This window comes from Halictus rubicundus, chromosome 1 (assembly GCF_050948215.1).
Source record: "Halictus rubicundus isolate RS-2024b chromosome 1, iyHalRubi1_principal, whole genome shotgun sequence".
In the NCBI taxonomy this organism is placed as follows: domain Eukaryota; kingdom Metazoa; phylum Arthropoda; class Insecta; order Hymenoptera; family Halictidae; genus Halictus; species Halictus rubicundus.
This window is the reverse complement of record NC_135149.1, coordinates 15,416,857-15,438,008: the sequence shown is the minus strand read 5'-3', so window position 1 is coordinate 15,438,008 and position 21,152 is coordinate 15,416,857. Positions and strand designations below refer to the sequence as shown.

At 39.4% G+C, this 21,152-nt stretch overlaps 3 protein-coding genes across 6 annotated transcripts; 2 read left to right on the top strand and 1 right to left on the bottom strand.

Annotated features, from left to right (window-relative positions):
* Positions 1-200: 200 nt before the first annotated feature.
* Positions 201-4,335, top strand: Vti1a (Vesicle transport through interaction with t-SNAREs 1a). 2 transcript variants are annotated; one of them, XM_076789160.1, is made up of 6 exons: positions 201-305; positions 897-1,080; positions 1,210-1,268; positions 1,742-2,089; positions 2,153-2,370; positions 4,195-4,335. In XM_076789160.1, exons 1-5 carry the CDS (start codon positions 216-218, stop codon positions 2,309-2,311), a joined length of 840 nt encoding a protein of 279 aa, XP_076645275.1. In that variant the 5' UTR covers positions 201-215; the 3' UTR covers positions 2,312-2,370; positions 4,195-4,335. The 2 variants fall into 2 exon arrangements, with proteins under 2 accessions (XP_076645275.1, XP_076645284.1); XM_076789169.1 differs by lacking the exon at positions 201-305 and adding an exon at positions 801-860 and having other exon boundaries at positions 939-1,080.
* Positions 2,453-17,601, bottom strand: LOC143354561 (long-chain-fatty-acid--CoA ligase 1). Of its 3 annotated transcripts, none has more exons than XM_076788803.1 (9): positions 17,369-17,601; positions 16,259-16,407; positions 14,058-14,181; positions 11,263-11,599; positions 10,412-10,880; positions 6,968-7,258; positions 4,193-4,414; positions 3,650-3,967; positions 2,453-3,353 (listed from the first exon to the last, which is right to left on the bottom strand). In XM_076788803.1, coding segments are annotated over exons 1-9 (2,049 nt in total). In that variant the 5' UTR covers positions 17,370-17,601; the 3' UTR covers positions 2,453-3,215. The 3 variants fall into 3 exon arrangements, with proteins under 3 accessions (XP_076644918.1, XP_076644926.1, XP_076644934.1); XM_076788811.1 differs by lacking the exon at positions 17,369-17,601 and adding an exon at positions 16,898-17,040; XM_076788819.1 differs by lacking the exons at positions 16,259-16,407; positions 17,369-17,601 and adding an exon at positions 14,641-15,728.
* Positions 17,602-18,157: 556 nt separating this feature from the next.
* Positions 18,158-20,118, top strand: LOC143354790 (uncharacterized). Its single transcript, XM_076789115.1, has 2 exons — positions 18,158-19,006; positions 19,394-20,118. Exons 1-2 carry the CDS (start codon positions 18,700-18,702, stop codon positions 20,101-20,103), a joined length of 1,017 nt encoding a protein of 338 aa, XP_076645230.1. The 5' UTR covers positions 18,158-18,699; the 3' UTR covers positions 20,104-20,118.
* Positions 20,119-21,152: the final 1,034 nt, after the last annotated feature.

Below are 21,152 nucleotides of genomic sequence, written 5' to 3'. Positions count from 1 at the left end.
TGACGTGTCAATTTTGTCGCCACATTTCAAAGACTGTGTTTTACCGGCAATTTATTTATTTCTCTGCTCGTTCCTACTATTCTATCGTATTTAATTCATCGGAGAAATCCGCTAAAAAAAATAATAGTCTTGTAACTATTTATGAATGATTATCCTGTCTGGAGTAAAAATTCGTTTATTTTTGTGGACGTGTCATGTGAGAATATGGCGTTATCATGAATAAAGTGTCAGATGGATGCAACGGGTATAAATATTATGACCAATCCGAAAACTTTATATTTTTGTGTGTGAGCTCGGAGTATAATGTGTGTTTCAATATTTTCATATAGTTTAATTATAAGTTCGTTTTAGTAAATAACTTCTAAATACTGCTTTTTTTATGCATGTCAAGAATGAACCTATGTTTCGCATGATTCTTCAAAGAATCTGATAAGAAGCTGATTCGAGGAAGCTCTTAGTTATCTTCATAGGTGAAGTTTCTCAGACTATAATAATAAGTGTTCTAATTCATATATTAAATTCAAGAAACTAATACTTATCTAATGAATACTAACTTAAATCATTTTCTAATTGGTATTAATATGCATCGTATATCACAGACGAGGTATAGGAGTAGACGTAGACCAATCACGATTTGGGGTTTCGTGTCTCACGATCTGAAATACCGACAACAATTAGATTTCTTACGCCCTCTACTCTGACGAACGATAAATGTTGCAACTAGATCCATTAGAACCTTATACCATATACCTATAGAAAATGATAAAGATGCGACTCTGAACCCCGTACACGAGTACGGCCTACCAACTTCACGCATGAGTGCGAATCTAACCTGGCCTCTTGTTATCCCTATTCTTTGGGTAAGATTGCTTTATGTTGGCTATCACTGTTCTCAGCTAATTTCAGAACGTGCTGTTCCAAATCCACTGCATGTACAGTTTAGTTTACACTCCCATTTACACGTCTTCAATGGAAATACGTTTAAGATGGCGTCGCTCATTGACAACTATGAGCAAGAATACGCCGTTTTGACAGCTGACATAACTGCAAAAATTGGCAGAATAAGGACACAGAACAGCAGTAAGTACAGACAAAGTAGAATCGTAGAAATGATTCTGTTACGAGCCTTCGACTTTTATTTTCGATGCGAATGTCAGTCTTTCGGCAACATTAAACAACAATAATCGATACACGTGACGTAATTTACAGATGAGAGAAGAACATTCGTTCAAGATGTGGATAGACAAATTAAGGATGCTCAAGAGCTGGTAAAAAAAATATATAGTTTATTTTCCCTGTTTCTAAGTATTTTAACATATACAGATATTTAAAATTATTGGAAATTATAAGTAGTTTATCTGCTATATATATATTAGGGTTAGATAAGGTTTGTCATAATTTCCGTTCATAAAAAGTCAATTACTTATATGTTAATATTTCTTACAATTTTAGCAATGATATAAATATAGTATTTAGTTTTCTATAACTCTTTAAATGTAATTATCCGCAATAATTTAAATATATATTTGAATATATGTATTAGGGTTTTTATATAGGGTTAAGCATATCTTCAAACTAAATATTAAATTATTTTGTTGTGTCAATGTGTGAAATTTATATAAAAGTTTCTTTATAGTTGTTAAATTGCAAGTCTAATTTTTATGAGCAGTTCTATTAGATTAGTGTGTCAAACATCAAATCAATGTTTATTTTTATAGGTCAAATTTATGTCTAATTTCAGCTCGAACAAATGGAATTGGAGGTTCGTGGGGTGACTGGTGCATCTCGTGACCGCTTACGTGGTCGAGTAGAAAGTCACAGAGTAGAGCTAAAACGATTGACTCAAGAATTCCAATCGGCTAAAAAGCCGAAAGAAGACAGTATTGAATTAAGCAGAGATGATTCATGGGACAACAGTATTACAGAAGATCAAAAAGAAAGACTGTTGGATGCTTCAGATCGAATAGACAGGAGTGGAAGGACATTACAGAATGGTTATCGAATGGTGTTAGAAACAGAAGAGATTGGTTCTCAAGTATTGAAAGAATTGCATAGCCAAAGGGAAACGATTCAAAGAGGAAGAGGAAGGGTAAGATACCATTTTCAATTTGTAGAGAAATATTAATTACTATTACACAAATCTTTGTTTTAGCTACGTGACACAGATGCAGAGCTGGGACGAGGTTCTCGGTTACTGTCAGGAATGATATTCAGAAATCTTCAGCAAAGATTTATTTTAGCGGCAGTTGCATTGATGCTTATAATCGTTGGTTGCGTTGTCGTATACTATAGCTTTAAATCTAAAAGCTAAAGCTGCAAGTAGAGTGATATCTTGGTCGCAATGAGGTTCTTGAGCCATATTTATTATCAGTGAGTTTCAAATGTTATTATTACATTGAATGCAGTATGCAGTGGTCATTATTAACTTATAGTTTGGTAAGATGTTATACCATTTTTATTTGTTTGAACTATTTTATTTTACAATCGAAACAGTCTGTGCATCTGAACTTTTAGTATCATTTTCGGTCCGAGTTTTCTATTAATTTCTTATTAAGAAACACTTAAATCGGTTGATAATGATATGGTTGCCAAACAGGAGGAAACAATTGTAACGTTATTAGTACTAATAAAAGAAAAATATCTCCTGTCTAGTTACAATGTTATAAGCAAATCTTTTGACAGTCTAGAAAAAAATTTTAAATCATATTCACGATCCTGATTATCCATTTGTTACGCGAACTTTGCAGATTGACAAACATTAAGTTTGCTTCCGTAATTAACGTTCAAGTATCCTACTTTGTACTAAATCCAGAATCCGGCGAATTATTGTTATCAATAAAAATATACATCTATAGTTAGGCAATAATATGTATCAAAATACAAGGATAAGAATTGGAGAAGATTGTAGTTAAACGTGAAAATTATATCAAGGATCGATTATAGTTAAGAGTAAATCAGACGCCGCGCCTAATAATAACTCATTTTATTACTTATAATATTGTCAATTACCTTAGTAGCCTAAAACGGTGCTTCTTTTGTTTCGCTTGCGTTTTTATGCAATCGTGAAAATGATATAATAAAAGTTGCGCGGAATAACGAACGTATTAGATGACGGAAGTGACTTCTGTGGGTGCGACACAAAGGCTTTTCAATCCTTCCTGTCTTCGCTGCTCCCAGTGCTAATGAAAACAAATCGAGATGAATGTTCAGTCTGGTCAGTCCAAATGTCGGTAGAGATCCTCTATCTGTGGTTTGAAGTAGTCTTTCAGCTGAGGTCGTTTTGTTTTCAATGTCGGTGTGAGGAGACCGTTTTGGATAGAGAATGGATCCGGATGTAAATATATATCTTTGACCTAACGTTAACAACAAAGATAATATTACAGTGTGAATTATACAACGATATATACCTAGACTCCAGTTAATTCAAGGAATAACATATTTGTTTTGCTCTGCAAGTCATATTTTTCAAAATTTCAAGGTATTCAATTACAATGATATTCTTGTAAATAGAACCATATAACTTTTTATACTTTAATCAATGTAACTTATTTCCTACAGAACAATTTCAGTTATTTACAACTAAAATTTATTCGATATTACGTTAATCTGAATTAACAAAGAATTTAAAGATATTTAAAGTTTCGCTTACCTGTTCAAAGGATTTGAGGCCAGCTTCTTTTCCCCACGCAAGCATGTCATCCAGAATCAATTGTTTGATCTGTGGATTGTTGCACAATACGCTTAGCGTACCCGAAATACCATTCTCTACCGCCCAACATTTAACAACATCCACATCCGGTACTACTATTCCCACAACACAGGATTTCAAAGACTCCCCATGAACGAACACTTGATGTACATATTGACTGCGCAAATAGATATTTTCAATCTTCTCTGGAACTATGTATTCTCCTTGCGATAGCTTGAAGATGTGTTTTTTCCTGTCGATTATTTTTAGTGTACCGTTCTGAAAAAATTAGGTTGAATTAACGTTTAAGTAGAGAGTTGTATAAAGGATGACATGGTTGGCTTGGTAGAAAAACTGAAGCTGTTTGGTCCATTTATAAAAAAGTTATTCTGGTTTAAGTGTTTGCCATTAATTATGTGACTGACTGTATACATAGAAGGAAAAGAAAATGGTTCGACGTTCTCAACAAAAAATAAAAATATGATTGAATTATTTTTGTCTTACAGGCAGCCACATGCCGATGTCTCCCGTATGATGCCATCCGAATTCGTCAATAACTTCGGCAGTTTTTTCTGGATCCTTGAAGTATCCCACGAACACGTTAGTGCCCTTCACACATACTTCGCCTTGGCTTTTTGTGGCGTAGTATTCCATTTCCGGGACATCTACTAATTTAACGCAGCAGCAAGCAACCGGTGGACCTACGTGTTCCGGTACATAATCACCCTGTGATAGTTACAAAACCATGAATAAGATGTTAAAAAGATTAGAATGAGTAAAATCAAATCAAAATCAATTGTCCATTTAAAGCCAATTTCGCTTGCTTCTTTCTTTAAGAGTTAAAGGAAAACCTCTTCGAGTCTATAGAGTCATTAGATTGACAATAGCTCTTCTATAGTTTTAAGTGGTTAATTGTTTTTGAACCAACTATGGGCATAAGAAGAAAACATTTACTGCACACACTATTCAAATGTTAAAGAACAATTGTTACGTGAATTGAATGTTCCTTTTGGGACATGTTCACTAGTTTACTGTATAACAATGAAAACGAATGATGTAACTGTTCGTTTCAGTAATACTAGAGACATATATTATGAAAGTATGCTAGTTGCAAGAGTGAATTTGAGAGAGGTAAACCGTATCAGGGAGATTAAATTATCTTTTTAGTCAAATTGAATTCCAGCTTTAAATTACGAGCTTTGTTTTGCGCTTATTTAAATTGTACGTATTTATCGAAGTCTCAAGCATTTTTTAGTATATTGATTCCCAGAAGTGTGAAAAGATCTCTCAACATTCGATATTTTCACGTACTTAAGTTTCTGTGGTATTGAATACTTTAAACTACTATTTTATAGTCTGATAACATTATTCCATACTTTGATGCATTCTAGTTTTTAAAGTACACACAAATTACAATATTTACGATATAAATTAGTTTCGTGCTGTCACTTTAAAATCCTTAAATGTATAATAATGTTGCAAAATGCCAAGGATAAAACAAACAAACAGGTTTAAAATGCAAAATTCGTAGCCGAATTACCTTCTAACTGCAGATTTTATACATTTATAGCATACACGATTAATATACAAGTAAAAATTGAGTAGCAATTTCGATTTTGTTTGCTCTCTTCGTAAAGAATAAAAAAGTGCTATTTTTTGAGGTTTCCGCAAATTGATTTACAAAAATCTATATATGCATAAATAATAGTGATAAAAAATATATTTATATTAAAAGTTCCTCCTATAAAAATATCATATACGGTTTCGAACGATATTAAAAATTATGATAGTAATCATTCTATGCGTTAAAATACTATATTCAAAGACACATAGTTATGTATGAGAGCGTAAACTAAATAAATGTTTAATTCGTTCACAAGCGCTAGTCACCTTGGAATCAATTTTTATAAATTTATTTTTATTATGTTACTCATTGCAATGTAATCTTTCAATAAAATATTAAAATGCAGACCGAAATTTAATAGGTTCTCGTCATATTATTTAATGCACAATATCGATATCGAATAAAAAAAAAATGTTTTGTAATGCAATTACGTAGCATGGGGAAATTTCAATGCTCAGGTGAACTATAAATCGCACTATCATTTAAGAAACGAACGTTTTTATTCGTTTATTGTTTGTATTTAAGTTTTATGTGCAATAAACTATGTATCTATCTTTCTGGATAATGTGAGTTATTATAAAAACAGATACTGTAACCCGTAATTCTTACCACGTATAAATTGATGCAATTATTTATGATTATTTAAGTTTACTAATGCAACAAACATATTTTTTATCAATTCAAATGATTCTGTACTCTCTGGGGGTAATGTATGCAACATTTTTAAACAAATTTTGAAATAATATTCATTTTTTCAATAAAAAACCACGACCGATAAAACGGCCGGTTTCACATTTTTTATCTTATAATTATTGAAATTACAAATATGCTACCATTATTTCTCCATTCAAGTACATATTGCTATAAAAATTGCAAGAAATCGAAATAAATTCAGTCTTGTAATTTTGATGAAACTACGTAAGTACAGCAGTCACATTTTGTGCTCGATACGGTTAGTGACGAAGATATTTTCGAGTCTATGTAGTCTCGGGTGACTCGTCCTGTATATTGTTACGATCATTGGCGAGTATACACGAACGGTGCAACATTTAACAGCAGTTGCTTACACGTTTCACATACAGTCGCACAGCTGATCGCACAATTGACGTGGCTGGCCACGTGCTTTTGGCGCGTGGTTGTAAAGTTTTTCGGTTCGACCAGCCGACACAAATACCTACGACTACCTATAAATAATAGCTCTTGTCGCCTAGCTGCATCGATACCTAGCAAATATGACTAAAATAGTGAGCATGCGTGTCTCTTGATCGTTACTCAGTCCTCGATTGAAATCGTCTCGCGAATGATCTCATCGAAGCGATTCAAGCTATTACATATTTTCCTTACATTGTTTCTTCAATCATCTCAAGAATTACCCGAAATATATAATAGTAGGTTAAGGAACCCAATTACTGTGGCTATATCAATTATACTTATTTTTAAAGCATAATGAATATTAAAAAAGAGAAATCTTTTTCATTAAAATCAGTTAATATATATCTCTTTTTTAATATTCATTATGCTTTAAAAATAATTATAATTAATATAGGCACAGTAATTGGGTCCCTTACCCTATGTACCAAGTTTTGCAACCATATGTTATACAGGGTGTGGCCGGACGGGTGGTACAATAAAATAGTAATAACTTGTATACACACCTGAATCGTAAGAGTAATTGGAGCGCAACACTCTGTTTGACCGTACCCTTCGACTATCAAGCAGCCAAGGGCACACCTTGCGAACGTGAGCACATTTCCCGCGAGAGGTGCAGAGCCTACGACCATCAGCCTTAATCTTCCACCTGTCGTCTCTTTGATCTTGCTAAAGGCTAGCTTGTCCCAAATACTGTTGTTTCGGATAATTCCCTTCTTAATCTCCGACTCCTTCGCCCGCATTCCCATGCTGAACACCAGCTTCTTCATACAAGAGTTCTGAAGCTCCGCTTGGACCTGTAAACATCCGCTGGTACCGGTGACTATGAACTATTATTGGACAAAACTATATAAGAAAGCTTGAAGATTTACGGAATACTAGCCCGATATTATTGTGCATATCGCAATAGAAAATTGTAAATCTGTAACTGTTAAAATTGTATCTCCACCATTGGGGGATCCCCTTTGGAGCCAGCCAGACGGAAACACGCTCTACGACCGAACCAGCGAGGGGTCGAGTATCGGTGAGACTCACACGAATGCAAGCGAAGCAAAAGATTGCAACTTTTATAATGTTTGATTTTTTTTTACGAAACTTTCACCGTCGTATTCGTCTTGTTTTTTTTTTAATTGAAATGACACCAAACACGGTATACAGCGAATTCTCGATATATGTAAACAACACGGGTCTTTCCAGCGTTGCGTATCGTCCAGGAGACATACCTGAGCCGTGTTATCTTTACACTCCTCAGCGTCCGATGCCACTCGAGCTTCGTGACACCTCACGGGGTATATCCCGCGGTAGTACAGATAATTTCGCGACGTTTATCATCCAGGCCTTGGCGACATATATAGAGAAATCACTGTAGTTACGATCATGCTTACTCGCGGAATAAGCGATTGAAGTTTCGGGAAAAAAAGAGAAGCAGAGAATCGAAGCGTCGAACTTCAGTCCTCTTTTTTTTCAATCGCTATCTTTCACTTCGTTCGGCACACTACAAAGAATGTAGCACCTCTGGTAGAACTGTCGCTCGGCAGAGCCGACGATACGACAGTTACGGAGATACTGTTGTAGTACTTTACGAAAAGACGTAGTTTTAACCAATTTCATGACACGACATTTTCGAATTAACATTTTCGAATTAATTCCACTTTTTTCATAGAAACGGTCCACTGTGCCTCAGTTGGATGCTTAGCAGCCCGACGGAAAGTGTACACACACTTGACTGCGCGCACATCTGGAGCTAATGGACGGCATGGTCTTCGGACGAAATCGGCTCTGACAGTTTTGAAACTAGAGAAATTTCCTTGAGCCGTTGCTCTGTTTCTTTTGGTCTGCTGATCGGTCACGAGGAAAATTGGTGTTGCATGTGCCACTGCCGTTTGACCGAGATCTATTTTTGCTCGTGCATTGTGCGAGACTTAAATTAACTTCATGGATTTTGTGGAATGACTTCCTTGAAGAAGACGAATAGATTGTTGGTGTCAGATGCCAAGCAATTACAAATTTATCCAATTATTCTTTGAAACCAATTTTGCGATCCACGAGATGAAGAATGATCGTGGTGAATTATAAATAAATTCATTTATAAAATACTACCGATAGTAAGATCAATATTTCAGTCTATTGCAACTTTTCTGAAACTTTAAGACAACATCTAAGACTTGTATATATTTATTTACATTGGAGTAATTGAGAGTTTAAGTAATTCTCGGAAATACTGTTGAAGCTACAAGTAAAATTTATGAAACATATAATTGAAGTTTATGACCACAAAATTCTGACTTTGATATAAACATGAATCGAATTGCAAGAATACAGTGAGTCATCGTCGGATGTTGTACTAACATCTCGATGATGTTGCATTCGTTTATAGCTGCAGATAAAATTATGCTACAAGGTAATTTTAGTGGATATTTATGTGTAGCGTGCTCAGGAAGGAAATTGCACCATGTTTTCTCGCAGGAATTACTTATCAGTCACTTTTACCTATCTACAACCATGAATTCATCACCGAAAATACCTACTACAAACATATTTTAAGATGACCTATTCTAAAATAAATTTTTGCGCTTCAAATAAGCAATAAAAAAAATAGAAACTCTTTCTAATAAAAAATATAGGAACTTTTAAATTTCAAAATAATGAAAATATAATCGCAAGAAATAATAAAACTGCGAATCTTTTCAGTAATTTTCATAATAACACTTTTCTTATTTACATCTGGTTAATATTTTTCGAAAATAATTCAAGCAAGTGCAATGTGCAATTTATAAATTTGCGTAAAACAATTTAAACAAATGCACTCCACGCAAACTTTATCCAAACAGATTCTATAAATTGTAGTCTAATTACTAATAATTTATAATAATCAATTTCTTTTCAAAAGCGATGTTATTTGATCTGGTTATTATTATATGTAGAAAGAAAACGAAGAGTACACTGACGTATGTATTGTGGTGTGATAAATTTGATGCGTGCACTTGTTGTTTACACACAATGCATTCCATTCATTCGAGATTTCAGGGTTACAGCGTCAAGAATTTCACATCCACCTGTTCCGTCGTGTTTGTTCTGCATCCCCAATTAACGAATGCCAGACACCATATTTCGCTCTGTTGATCTCGATCTCATCGATCATTTAAAGTGAAATATACACTTCTAAATAATGCATTACTTGAATTATTTCGACGCTCCTATAATCAATAATTCTGTGAAATTATTTATTTGAAAATGTAACTTAAAAACAGATACTTCCCGGATAAACATAAAAATTGTTTCCGCAGTTGTAGATGCAGTAAAAGAACCGCACACGTTTTGCAGACACGGAAGCCCTGCTGAAATGAGCTCTATGTTTACACGTTGAGTTGATTTCGCTAATGCAGCTGTCCGTCAAGAGCATCATCCGTGCCGACAGACGGTCCGTCAAATTAATTTTGACAAACGGAGCGGAACGATGTGTTTGGACGTTGCAGGATTTTCAAGAAATTCGATTCTTAATAGATTGCTCGTTGTAAATTAACACCAGCAAAACCTCGCGATTTGTCACGCTTTGTCGTCGGGCGCAAAAATATCTTACTCCTCGACGGTACCTTCGATATAACATTCACAATGCACAGTGCCGAATACGAGGATTTTTTGCATAATCCGAAGCATAATTCGCATAATTTCAAAACTTCGATTAGTGCGATTAAAGCGATTCGCTGCCAACATAAATATAAATTATTACTACGCTATTATGTATTTTTTGATTTCTGTCCAAAATTTGTACGCGAGTATGCGAGTACCCCAAACTGTGCGCGAGCGCGCCTAAAGAAAGTGCTCTGATTTTCGAGCGAGAGTATTCGCACACCAGGTGATCGGGCAGATTAGAATACACACATACATCGCCGGGGAGGGCAGAAGGCAGGTTTGGGAAGGCTGTTTGATTTCGCAAGTGCAGCACTCACCTTGTCGTACATTCGATTCAAGAGCCTCGGGACCGCTGGCATGACGGTAGGCCTCAAGGCTTTCATATCTTCGGCTAATGTTTTGATGTCACCGCTGTAAAAGCCCACGGACCCGCCCACCATGTACATGCCGTTCTCGCAGCATCGTTCCAACATGTGTGCCAGAGGTAAGAAGCTGATCATCGTGTCCTTGTACGAGGGCTTGTGCTCGCCCAGCTGCAACAGAACGGCGCAGACACCAGCCATCACGTTCTGATGCGACAGCATCACGCCCTTCGGGTTTCCGGTGGTGCCGGAAGTGTAGCATATCGTGCAGATATCGTTCGCGTTGGGTGGCACCTCCGGATGGTTCTTCTGCGCGCCGAGTCTCTCCACGTCCTCGAACCTCAGCAGCTCTATGCCACGGTTCTTCGCCCTCTGATTCGTCGCTTGCCGCGCTTCTTTTATCACTACCAGTTTCCTTAGGCATCTATTCAAAAAACAAACTTGATTACAGTCGATCGAGAAAGTTCTGGCACGCTGTTGCCTCGCGCAGTAACCGTGTATAAACAAGTCGATTGCTTTATGCAGATACAGTAGATCCAAAAAGTAAACACATCATTCGATAGGGGTCCCAAAGAAAATTCTGCGTTACAAGCTTCAAGTCGGTACCCCTATGCTCTACTTCTTCTGTTCTGCTCAACAAACAATTACTTTTTCGCTCCACTGCAACTTCAAATGCTTAGAAAGCAAACAACGGTGCATAAAAGTGCATCGCTCCTAATAATCTGACCTTGTGTAATAAATTTTGAAATGTTCGTCAAAGTATGGGTATCGTTGAGCATCGAGTAGTAAAATCAAACTATACGTACCTTGGTGCTTTGTCAAGCAATAAATTACACTTCTTATCGTTCTCGCAGACGACCAGGTTGATCTCAGCCTGGTTGATGATGAAGGCACAAGCATCAGGGCCCAGCGTGTCGTACAAGGGAACGATCACGAGGGAATACGTGTAGCAGGCTTGCTCGGTGAGGATCCATTCGGGGCAGTTTTGGCTGTAAAGGCCTACGAGGGTGTGGGAACCCGGTGTAAGACCAAGAGTCACCAGTCCCGAGCCGAAGTTCTTTGCCCTGAGCAGAGTTTCGTTGTAGTGGATCCACTGGTACGGTTTGTTGAGTCCATCTCGCCAGCCGAGGCAACGTCCGTTGTCTACGCATCGAGAATACCAGTTACAGCGACAGTTGCATTGAAGTCGTTGTCATTTTCACTATATGTAGTAGCATCTCCGTAACTGTCGTATCGTCGGGTCTGTCGAGCGACAGTTCTAGCAGAGGTGCTACATTCTTTGTGTGTACCGAGTGTAGACAAGGATAGAGAAAAAGAAAGAGGGACTGTGGTTCTCCGTTCGCCGTCCTTTTTCACGCCCGAAACTTTAATCGCTTATTACACGAGTAATTATAATCGTAATTATCTGTAAATAGATTATTAAAGCGTCAAATATGATTTTTGTTTCAGTATTTAAAGGGTGTCCACTTAATTTTGTCCTCAACCTTCCTCGGTCTCCCCCACGTAAAAATGAACTTGCCTGGATTTTGAAGGAAGATTTCCAATTGCAACAAATATCGTCCAATAGTGTTTAGAATCGATGCCACTACCGATCGAATTTGGTTTCGATGAATCCCGGTTGAGATAATATCGGTGTCTCGGATGTGGAAGAGGAGCCAATGATTCTTGGGCGGAACGAAGCGGATACGCGCTCGCAGATCACGATTCGCGGGAGTCCAGGAATGTTAATTGTCAACATCCACGCAACCTGCCAACTCGCGCCCGAAGATGACACGGGAAATCGACCGATGCGTAACTCGCAACAAATTTTGACACAGGCTTCGGAATCGTCGGGACGTTAGAGAAGAACGTGGTACGTGGAATCAGCGGGTTATATGATATTTATGATCGTGACGGACGCAATCGTTGGATGATTAAAGGCACCGCCGCGCCGCGCCGCGCCGCACCGACCTGCTAAGTCTTCTCGTCAAGTCGGCTGACGTCTTCTTCAGTAATGTTTAATCACTCGTTTCATTTAAGTGACAATTTGTTTGAAATTTCAATTTATGATGTTTTGAACAGACACTGCTTAGAGCCTGGCGACCTAATTATATGCGGTCTTGAGGACTGAACTTTATTAATGCGTGCGGAAGGTTATAGCTTTGGGCTTCCGAGGGTTATGATCTTCATTTTCAAACAGCGTTGATTAATCGGTACTCGGGCCTCGTTATTTTAGAGATCAGGCCTAGACGATATTTGTTGGCATTACAAACAGTTTTATAATTGATTGATCAATTTCTATGTTATATTCAAGTATAATATTTATAACACGGTTGAAAGACACTAGATATCAATGGGGAGCTTTTTAAAAATAAACTTTTACGTCCAATTGTTAAACTGATTTCTTTTTTCTGACTATTTTGATCTTACTTGTTCAAACTGTCTTCGTACAAAATGAAAATTTTCCAAGTTCATTTTGTGGCACAGAAATTACACAAAACTGAATTTTCTCTTTTAATTACTTTAATGAATTGAAAACATTGTGAAAATATTCTTCGATTTTTCTAACGTCTTCACAGTTTTCTATTTCATCTATTCATTTGTGTTATAAATGCAATAAATCCGCAGTCTAATAATTATTCTACTTATACAGGGTGTCTCAGCATCGGTGGTAGAACCGAGAAGGGGGTGATTCTACATGAAAAAACAAATCTGAAATGAAAAATAAAATTTTGTCGTACGAGGCTTCGTTTTCGACAAAAGCGAGATTCGTCGGGTTTGCGTGCTTCAGTATACATACAGGAAGTAGAATTGGTTGGTCATGATCAGACACGTCAGACGATTCCTGTCGAATCACATGGGCATTCGCTGAATATTCAATGTCGATTTTCTCGAGAACGAAACCTCAAATGATCAAATTTTATTCTTCACTTTCGATTTGTTTTCTCATGTAGAATCAGATGATGGGACAACGTATATATAATTATGCTATTATACAGTTACCGTGATATTGCTGTATACGGAAACCGCGTTATAGCAAACAATGGTTGCTCCGCGTTGTGAGAGGGTTTACTGTACTAACGTAAACTGTTCCTTACTCACAGCAGCCTCGGAATTCGGTTATATTTTCCACCGTCGAACGTATTCAAGTAAAAAGTTGTCACGAGCGATCCGGATACAGCATCGTTAACAACGTTTCAAACTGCTACCGACCCTGGGGACGACAGGTGTCCTGTGTCGCAGTGTCCGAGCGTGGGTTCCCCGTGCGGTTAAAAATAAAAACGCGCGTCGTACGGACCAGCAACGTCGCGTCTCGCACTATTTCCACGAGTGCACGATAAATTGACAGAATAGCGATAAATCAGTGGCCGATTGCGATGCTAACCGGGAGAGAGAGAGAGAGAGAGAGAGAGAGAGAGAGAGAGAGAGAGAGGGAGAGGGGGGATCGTCGATCTCAATAGTCGTGAGCGTTCGCAACGTTTGTCATATGAACGTGACCACGGCAGCCACTTGCCAAACGGTCCATTGCACGGCCGTGCTTACGGTCCCGAGGCTCTGCACGTTTATTTAAAACGCTACTCGGCACGCTATGACACTCGACGACGAAACAACTCGGACTTACTGGACTCTTTGGCGCCCCTGCGGAAGCCATCGTAAAGGGTCCTCGTGTCCTCGTGAATGTAGCTGACGAACTTCCCCTCCTTGCTGTCCTTGTAAAACCTCGAGACTCTGATCAGGTCGGTGCCCTGCAAAACGTTTTGCACACGTGAGATCCGATGAATTCTCTGCTTACGTAACGGAATGCCAAGTGCAGGTCTAAGTATAGAAAACGCGTGGAGCGGGATAGGTCGCAATAGGGTGATCACAGCGTTGTCCCGCGGGACCGTCCTCGGGGTAGAACGGGGACCTATCGCTTCCCGGTTCCTCAGCTACTCCCATCAACGACGACGTTTCAATCTCCTCGCCGATGCCAAGTCGCTTGTGCAACAAGTCTAGCCACCCACACACCTTCGCGCGAACTCACCGATCGGCCGGAGGATTTCGTCAGAACGATCCGATACGAAACTTGCACCCTTAATTTTCACCATATCGTCTCGAACCGAGCGGGACATCGATCCAAGCATCGGCTAAGAGAGTACGTCGTCGACGATGATCGTTGACGGTGACTCGAGGAGCGGTCCGACGGCGAACCATGGACACTCCACCTTGACTGTATCAGACTGCTCGCTGAGGTCGATCGGTGGTCGAATGGGATCGGGGGCGAAGCAACTCGACGACATAATCTCGGGCCGACCGGTCCACGGGCCGACTGATCCGTTCACCTAGGCGAATTCTGCTTGTCCGCGATAGACACGATCACACAACGAACGAGACGGGCTCGCACGCCCGCGAGGTTCACTTCTATTCGCGGGACTTTGCCTTCGGATTACTTTGCCTGACAGAAGTGGTACTAATGGTACTGCTAGTGCCTGCTACTGGTACCGCTGCTGCTGCTCCACCGAGAGGAGCGGCTGCTATCAGTAGCTCGCGCATAAGACTAGCTGGTCGTCCATCCTCTACGACGATCTTCGACTATATTTAAATATGGTGGACCGAGCTGGTGGTGCGAGAGTCGTCCTCGGCGGCTACCGAACTCGTTGGATGATCGCCAGCCGCGAAAAAAATCGATCAACATCGGACTTTCTCATCGGCCGGGCTATACGATAGAGCTCACCTCGATCCCCACCTTGATGGATGGAAACAGTCGTTCCGCGACCGATTAGGGTGACCTGTCCAATGAATCAACACTTAACACTCTACCTTCCGGAAGTCTAGAAGCTTACAAATCTTCTTTCACACAATAATCCCAAACGAAATGATTGGATTACGTCATTGACGGTGAGATCTTGGTTTCTGATTAAAGTTTCTAAAGCCCTCAGACATGGGCCATAGACTTCCAAAAATTATGAAATAATCGCCGGTAGATAATGTGCTAAGTTTGCGTGTCTGTTGAGATTAGTATTCGCAAATCGTTATTTCATTTCCCGAGTGCAACAGTTTTCTTTCGATATACGACGAAGATATTTTCTTCGCAACAAGAAAATCTCTATCCCCTCTTCTTCGTTTGAAGCTGTCCGCTCGACTTCGCTCAGTGCCAGCACCAGAGGGTATTGTATCGTTTTTCAACGAAAGATATCGTTGATGGACAATTTTATGGGACCCATAAACTCTCGGTCCACTCAGAAACAATGTCGAGCCGAATAGGTACCCTGATCCGCAATACGTCGAAAGCCGTCCCAAGCTATCGTCTCGTATCGAAAGAAAACTGTATTTCTATAAGAAGTGTCATTGTTAAGTTCTTACATTTCAGAACACAATTCTAATAATATTTCATTGCTGCAACTTGTATTCAAAATCTGGCATAGCATTAAATGAAAAATGAGCCAAAGAAGAAACATACACACCAGATGTGTGAGTTCTATTGTTGAATATGTGAAGGAATTTTTTATTTTTAACGTTTTATTCTTCAGATTTGTAAATGCAAGGTGGAAAGTATTTCAACAAACGCGACAACAATTTTCACCTTACTTTACGCTCGCAAAATGATCTAAAAATACAAATAACCTTCACGAATAAACTCTAGTTATTAGTTGTAAAAAGAAATTCGATTATTAGACACAGAAGTAGTGGGAAATTCTATGAAACTCTGTTGGTAAATAAAATAAGCAAATGCCTGTCTCATTCTTTTCGTGTGCCTAGAATACGGAGTTCACGTATTTTCTCATGAAGCTCGATAAACGCTAAGCCATAATTAACGCCGCAAGAGTTAGGGTGTTCGCTCACCGGAAGTAACACGGACTGAGCATCTAGAGGCCACAGTGGTTTCTCAGGTTTTGGTCTGGATGCGAAGTAAGCCGCAATTCCGGTCACTACGAGAACACCTGCAGCACCGCTCAGGTAAGGCAGGTAGTCTTCGAACTGCGACTGAAACACTTCATACGAGCCATATTATTTTATTACTAGGCTTCGGACCTTTATGCAAATTATCATTTTTCTACTTAATTTTAAGGAAACTAAAAGACAGAAATACTGTCTATCGTTTACCAAAAGATTACAGATTTGCAGTCTATTTATTACTATTACGTCTTCGAATGATAAAATCTTATTTTTGGCATTTAATCAAGTTTGCATAAGTACACGTCTTTAATACATTAATGAAAATCATATTTCAGCGCAATATAAAATGTGTTGTATTTCCTGTTTTATAATATAATTTCCAACATTTTATTATATCTTTATGCTTAGTTAATTAGAATCGATAGAAGTAAGAAGAAACCAGATAAACATTCCCCTATGTACACTTAAGACTGTAATGGGTGAAAACCTAAACACAATAAATATAATAATAATGTTTATTTATTTTGAGTAAGTAAAAGGACGGTCACGCATAAAGTTCATGTATTATCGAGTAATTTTTCTTACTGAAAGTGAAAATGTTTACAATCTAAGGATTAAAATTCACTCGGGCAATTTTTATTTTCCACAAAAACCCGCAGTCGACTGATACGCAATTTCTCGCTCGCAGAGTTTCGAGGTATGTATAGTGGTTCAACCGCATAATTGATCGATTTCGTTCCTACCACATCCTAGTCCGCAGAACGTTGGGAATCATGAATTGATTAAAATCTCCCAGTTCGCGGATTCAATCGCACGGAACAGATCCCGACAATGAGCACCAACGAAGAATCGAGGGGAGAACGAAATAAAAAAAAAAAGGAATATCTCCTGTGGGAAGAGAAAACTGGTGCGAGTAGGTACGCGTGCAGAAAGTTCGGTCTGCGCAAATCATGCGTCAGACTGCTGCTTCGAACCGTGGGCGCGTTCTATCAAATTAGAGGCGCACGTGAAACCCGACTGTGCACGCGGTGCACGGCCGCGTTCGTCGTTACTTACTGTTAAACTAATTTGCACGGTGGCCGTTCACCCGCGATATTCTCCCGGGAGAACTGCACAGCTGATTCGCCGATTCACTTCCGATGGAAATCGAAAAAAAAATCGTCGCCGCCGGCAAATGCCAGCGAGAAACTAGGGTCAGATCCGCGGCATGACAACGACGGTACCGGTAACACGCGCTGCGGCTTTTTACTGGCGTCGTGCAGCGCCGTGACGTAAGCTTTCGAATCGATGTCGCCCACTGCAACGACCCTTACTATACTAGCCACCCCGAGCTTTCCCTTGGCCACAGACACGCAGGCGTGATCGAAACGAACGAGCAGTGAAAGTGCAGCCCACCACTCGATGCACGCTCGCTTCACCCGGAGGGGGAGAGGGCTCCCCGCCCGATCGTATCATGCCGCGATTCATCGATCATACCAGCCTATCTAGGCTAGATCATCATCGGACTGCGGATGTTTGCGAATTTATGGCAAAGAAATTTATTTGCTGTTTGCGAACGTTCCCATCGTTTCTTAACTTTTTAACTAGTCTTCCTGAGAATTTCCGACCTGCGTGGAGAGAAGTTCGCGACTGTAGAACGTTTGATAAAAGAATGTAACGAAACAATATGAGGGGTTGATATAGAGGAAGGGAGTGCAATAATATGGTAGGAGATCATAAAAACCAAAGCGAAAGGAGGTGCGATAGATAGATCACATTATACGGTAGTCTACTGTTTGGGACTTAATGGGTTACTCCTTCATCAATCACAATAAACTTGTCTTACCTCTCGTTTGCATTATTAAGAATGAAATATAGTACTTAATTCGAACATATAATTGAATATAAATGAAATAGTATTTGTCTTTCTTAACATCGAATTTTACCAGACTGGATAACTGGATAACTATTCGCCTCGGATAACAAACGAACTTCCTCAAACTCGACAACTTCTAAACGCAGCGTGGATATCCCCTTAACAATACATTCTTCTATTCCTTTTAATTAATTCCAGCGACCTGAAGACATCATTCCCATAATTTTATAACACCCTCTGCGCATTAGACTTAGCCACGGAGAAGCATAATGAACAGAAAAAAATCGCAAAGAAAGAAAAATGGGGTAGCTGGAAGTCGAGTGGTAGTCTGTCGACGATAAGGACATTCCGTGGCGAACATCGAATCGTTGCTCTCGATTGGCGGCTATTTAAACGCAGTCCTTCAGCCTCGGCATCTCAGCCAAGGATTCCTTTGCAGTTCGAAGCGGTATCCGATCGACACCGGTTCAAAATCATGGAATTTTCGATGGTCTCGGACTAAAGTCGGTCATTGTAGTCAGTGTTCCGCGCGATGAGTTCTTCTCAATACTTGTTGCTATTCATCTTTGGATCTTTCTGCATGTACGGTCTGTGGAGGACGAGCTCACTCTCCTGGCAGACGTCAACTGTGCACGCGAAAGCGTCGATACAGTTCGATCTGTCAATCCCAGCCTCATCTCCCTCGGTGATCCATCGGTTTTACAACAGGACGAGTCGAAAGCCTAGCGACAGGATCCATAGAAGGTATCGGGGCGCGGTGTCCAAGTACATGCTCGAACTGTACCATCGAAGGTCGGACGTGGACATAGTTCGAGCTCTGCAGCCGGCCCACGTGACAGGTAATTATTTACTATAGCGCACTCCTCGCCGAATTTAACATTTTGCACCGAGACATTACCGAGAGAATTGTCGAGATATTCTTTAGTTAATCTTTGTTGGAAGTATGGTGACGAAACATTTTTAGTTTCAATTATTTGTTTGCGAATCTTCTACTAGTGTATTCGTGACGTTTCCCGGATTAAAACGAGTCCAAACACGATACAATTTGCATCGCGTTTACTCTTTTAATCGGTAGAGTCTCCATTATCCGAACGCTCACGTCCCACTAACTAGTTCGGATAATCGAGGTGCTATTAAATCGTGGATTAAAGAAAAACGCGTCAAGAGGCGACAAGAAGTTGCTCGACGTTGCCTCAGTGTGGATACAGCTTAACAATTACCAACAGGTCCAACTGGCGACGGAGCAAGAATCCTAGTGTTCTCAGTTCCGATAGTCGATCCTGAAGAGACCTTAGAGGTCGCCGAGTTATTAGCCGCAGCTGGATCAATCCTTCGAGTGCGTCTGGACCAGGTGAACACCTCGGAGAGCTGTAAATCAAGACGCGAGGACAGCTGGAGGGCGTTCAACGTGACTTCCGGTGTAGCTACCAGAGACGGTAGCATGGTCAGTCTTCGCGTATACGGCAGAGTAGGCTACCAACCTTGCGGAGACGGTCCGATCTTGTTGCTGAGCTACAGCAAGATCAAGAAAAAGCGGTCGCGTCGATCTATTCAAGAGGAGGAACAGGAAGAGGAAGACGGTCCTCGGAGACGGCGCAGGAATTCCTGCAGGCGGCGCTCATTGTACGTGGATTTCGCGTTGATCGCGTACGACGAGTGGGTCGTTGCTCCGCCAGGCTACGAAGCGTATCAGTGCGCCGGGAAGTGTTTCTATCCGTTTGGAGACCACCTGAGTCCCACGAAGCATGCGATCGTACAGACCCTGGTGCACGGGGCTCTTCAAGGTGCTGAGGGTGTCAACAAGCCTGTCGGCAGGGCCTGCTGCGTGCCCACCAGGCTGGCACCCACTAGTCTTCTCTACCTGGATGCCAGTGGGACCTTGACTTATCAATATGGATATGAAGACATGGTTGTCGCTGAATGTGGTTGTCGGTAGAAGCAGTGTTGCCAGACACGGCCAGACTCTGCCAGTACCGGGTCAGTCATGACGCAGAATTAGAATTAGTTAGAGATACAGTCGAGGACAAATTTAATTGTTTAAAATTTAGCTGTTTTTTTAAATAGTGGATTGTTTGAAAATGAAATGGAATTATAAAAGAGGTAGCAACTATTCTACATATCGACACGGCAGGAACTTGTCGGGTGACCAAATATTACCAAATTATTGAACTTCAATTCTTTTTTGTTTAATCCTGAGTTTTTATAGAATATATTATATACATATACATTTGTAATATCATGTACAAAATGGTCCGTATACGATGAACAGGAAGTTTGAGGAGGTTCGATACAGTTGTATAACTTCTATCTTATAAACTATAGAGAACTGTCATAATTGTTTCAATTAAGTTTGTTGATCTGAAATTTGTTTATTAGAAAAAGTATGTTTTAATGCTGCAAAATATGTTTTTAACTAACTTACATAAAACTTTTTATCACTGTATATTAATTTTTATAAAATGGGAATTATTTTAAACAATAACATTTGTAGCTTTAGTTTAAGGTTAAATGTCATTATCATTATCATTGTTATAAAATTGTAGAGACCTGATTGTGGAGACCTTTGAGACATTCGTGCAAAGGAGGTATAAAAACAGAAGCATGTACATGTTGACGTAATACATCTATATTCTAAATGTATTACGTCAAATCCGAGGTATCCATTTGTAAGAAAAGCGAAGACACGATCTACTTTGCATTTATTGTAAATCGCTATTTTCGTGTTTCCAATCCCATGAACGCAGGGTTCAGTGTTAAATGTGTTCCAAATGGTGCTACACATAAACAAACAAAAAAAAATGTTTAATAGTAAGATTTATACAAAATAAACTGTTTTTACATGTTTTACAATAACACATTTTTTTAATATACCCTTCATTTAAATGCAAGAAACATGAGTTTTAATAAGTTAACAAGATTTTTTAATAAGATATTATTCTTCCAAAATGTTTCGAACCTCTCCAGTCCCCCCTAACTGAAATACCA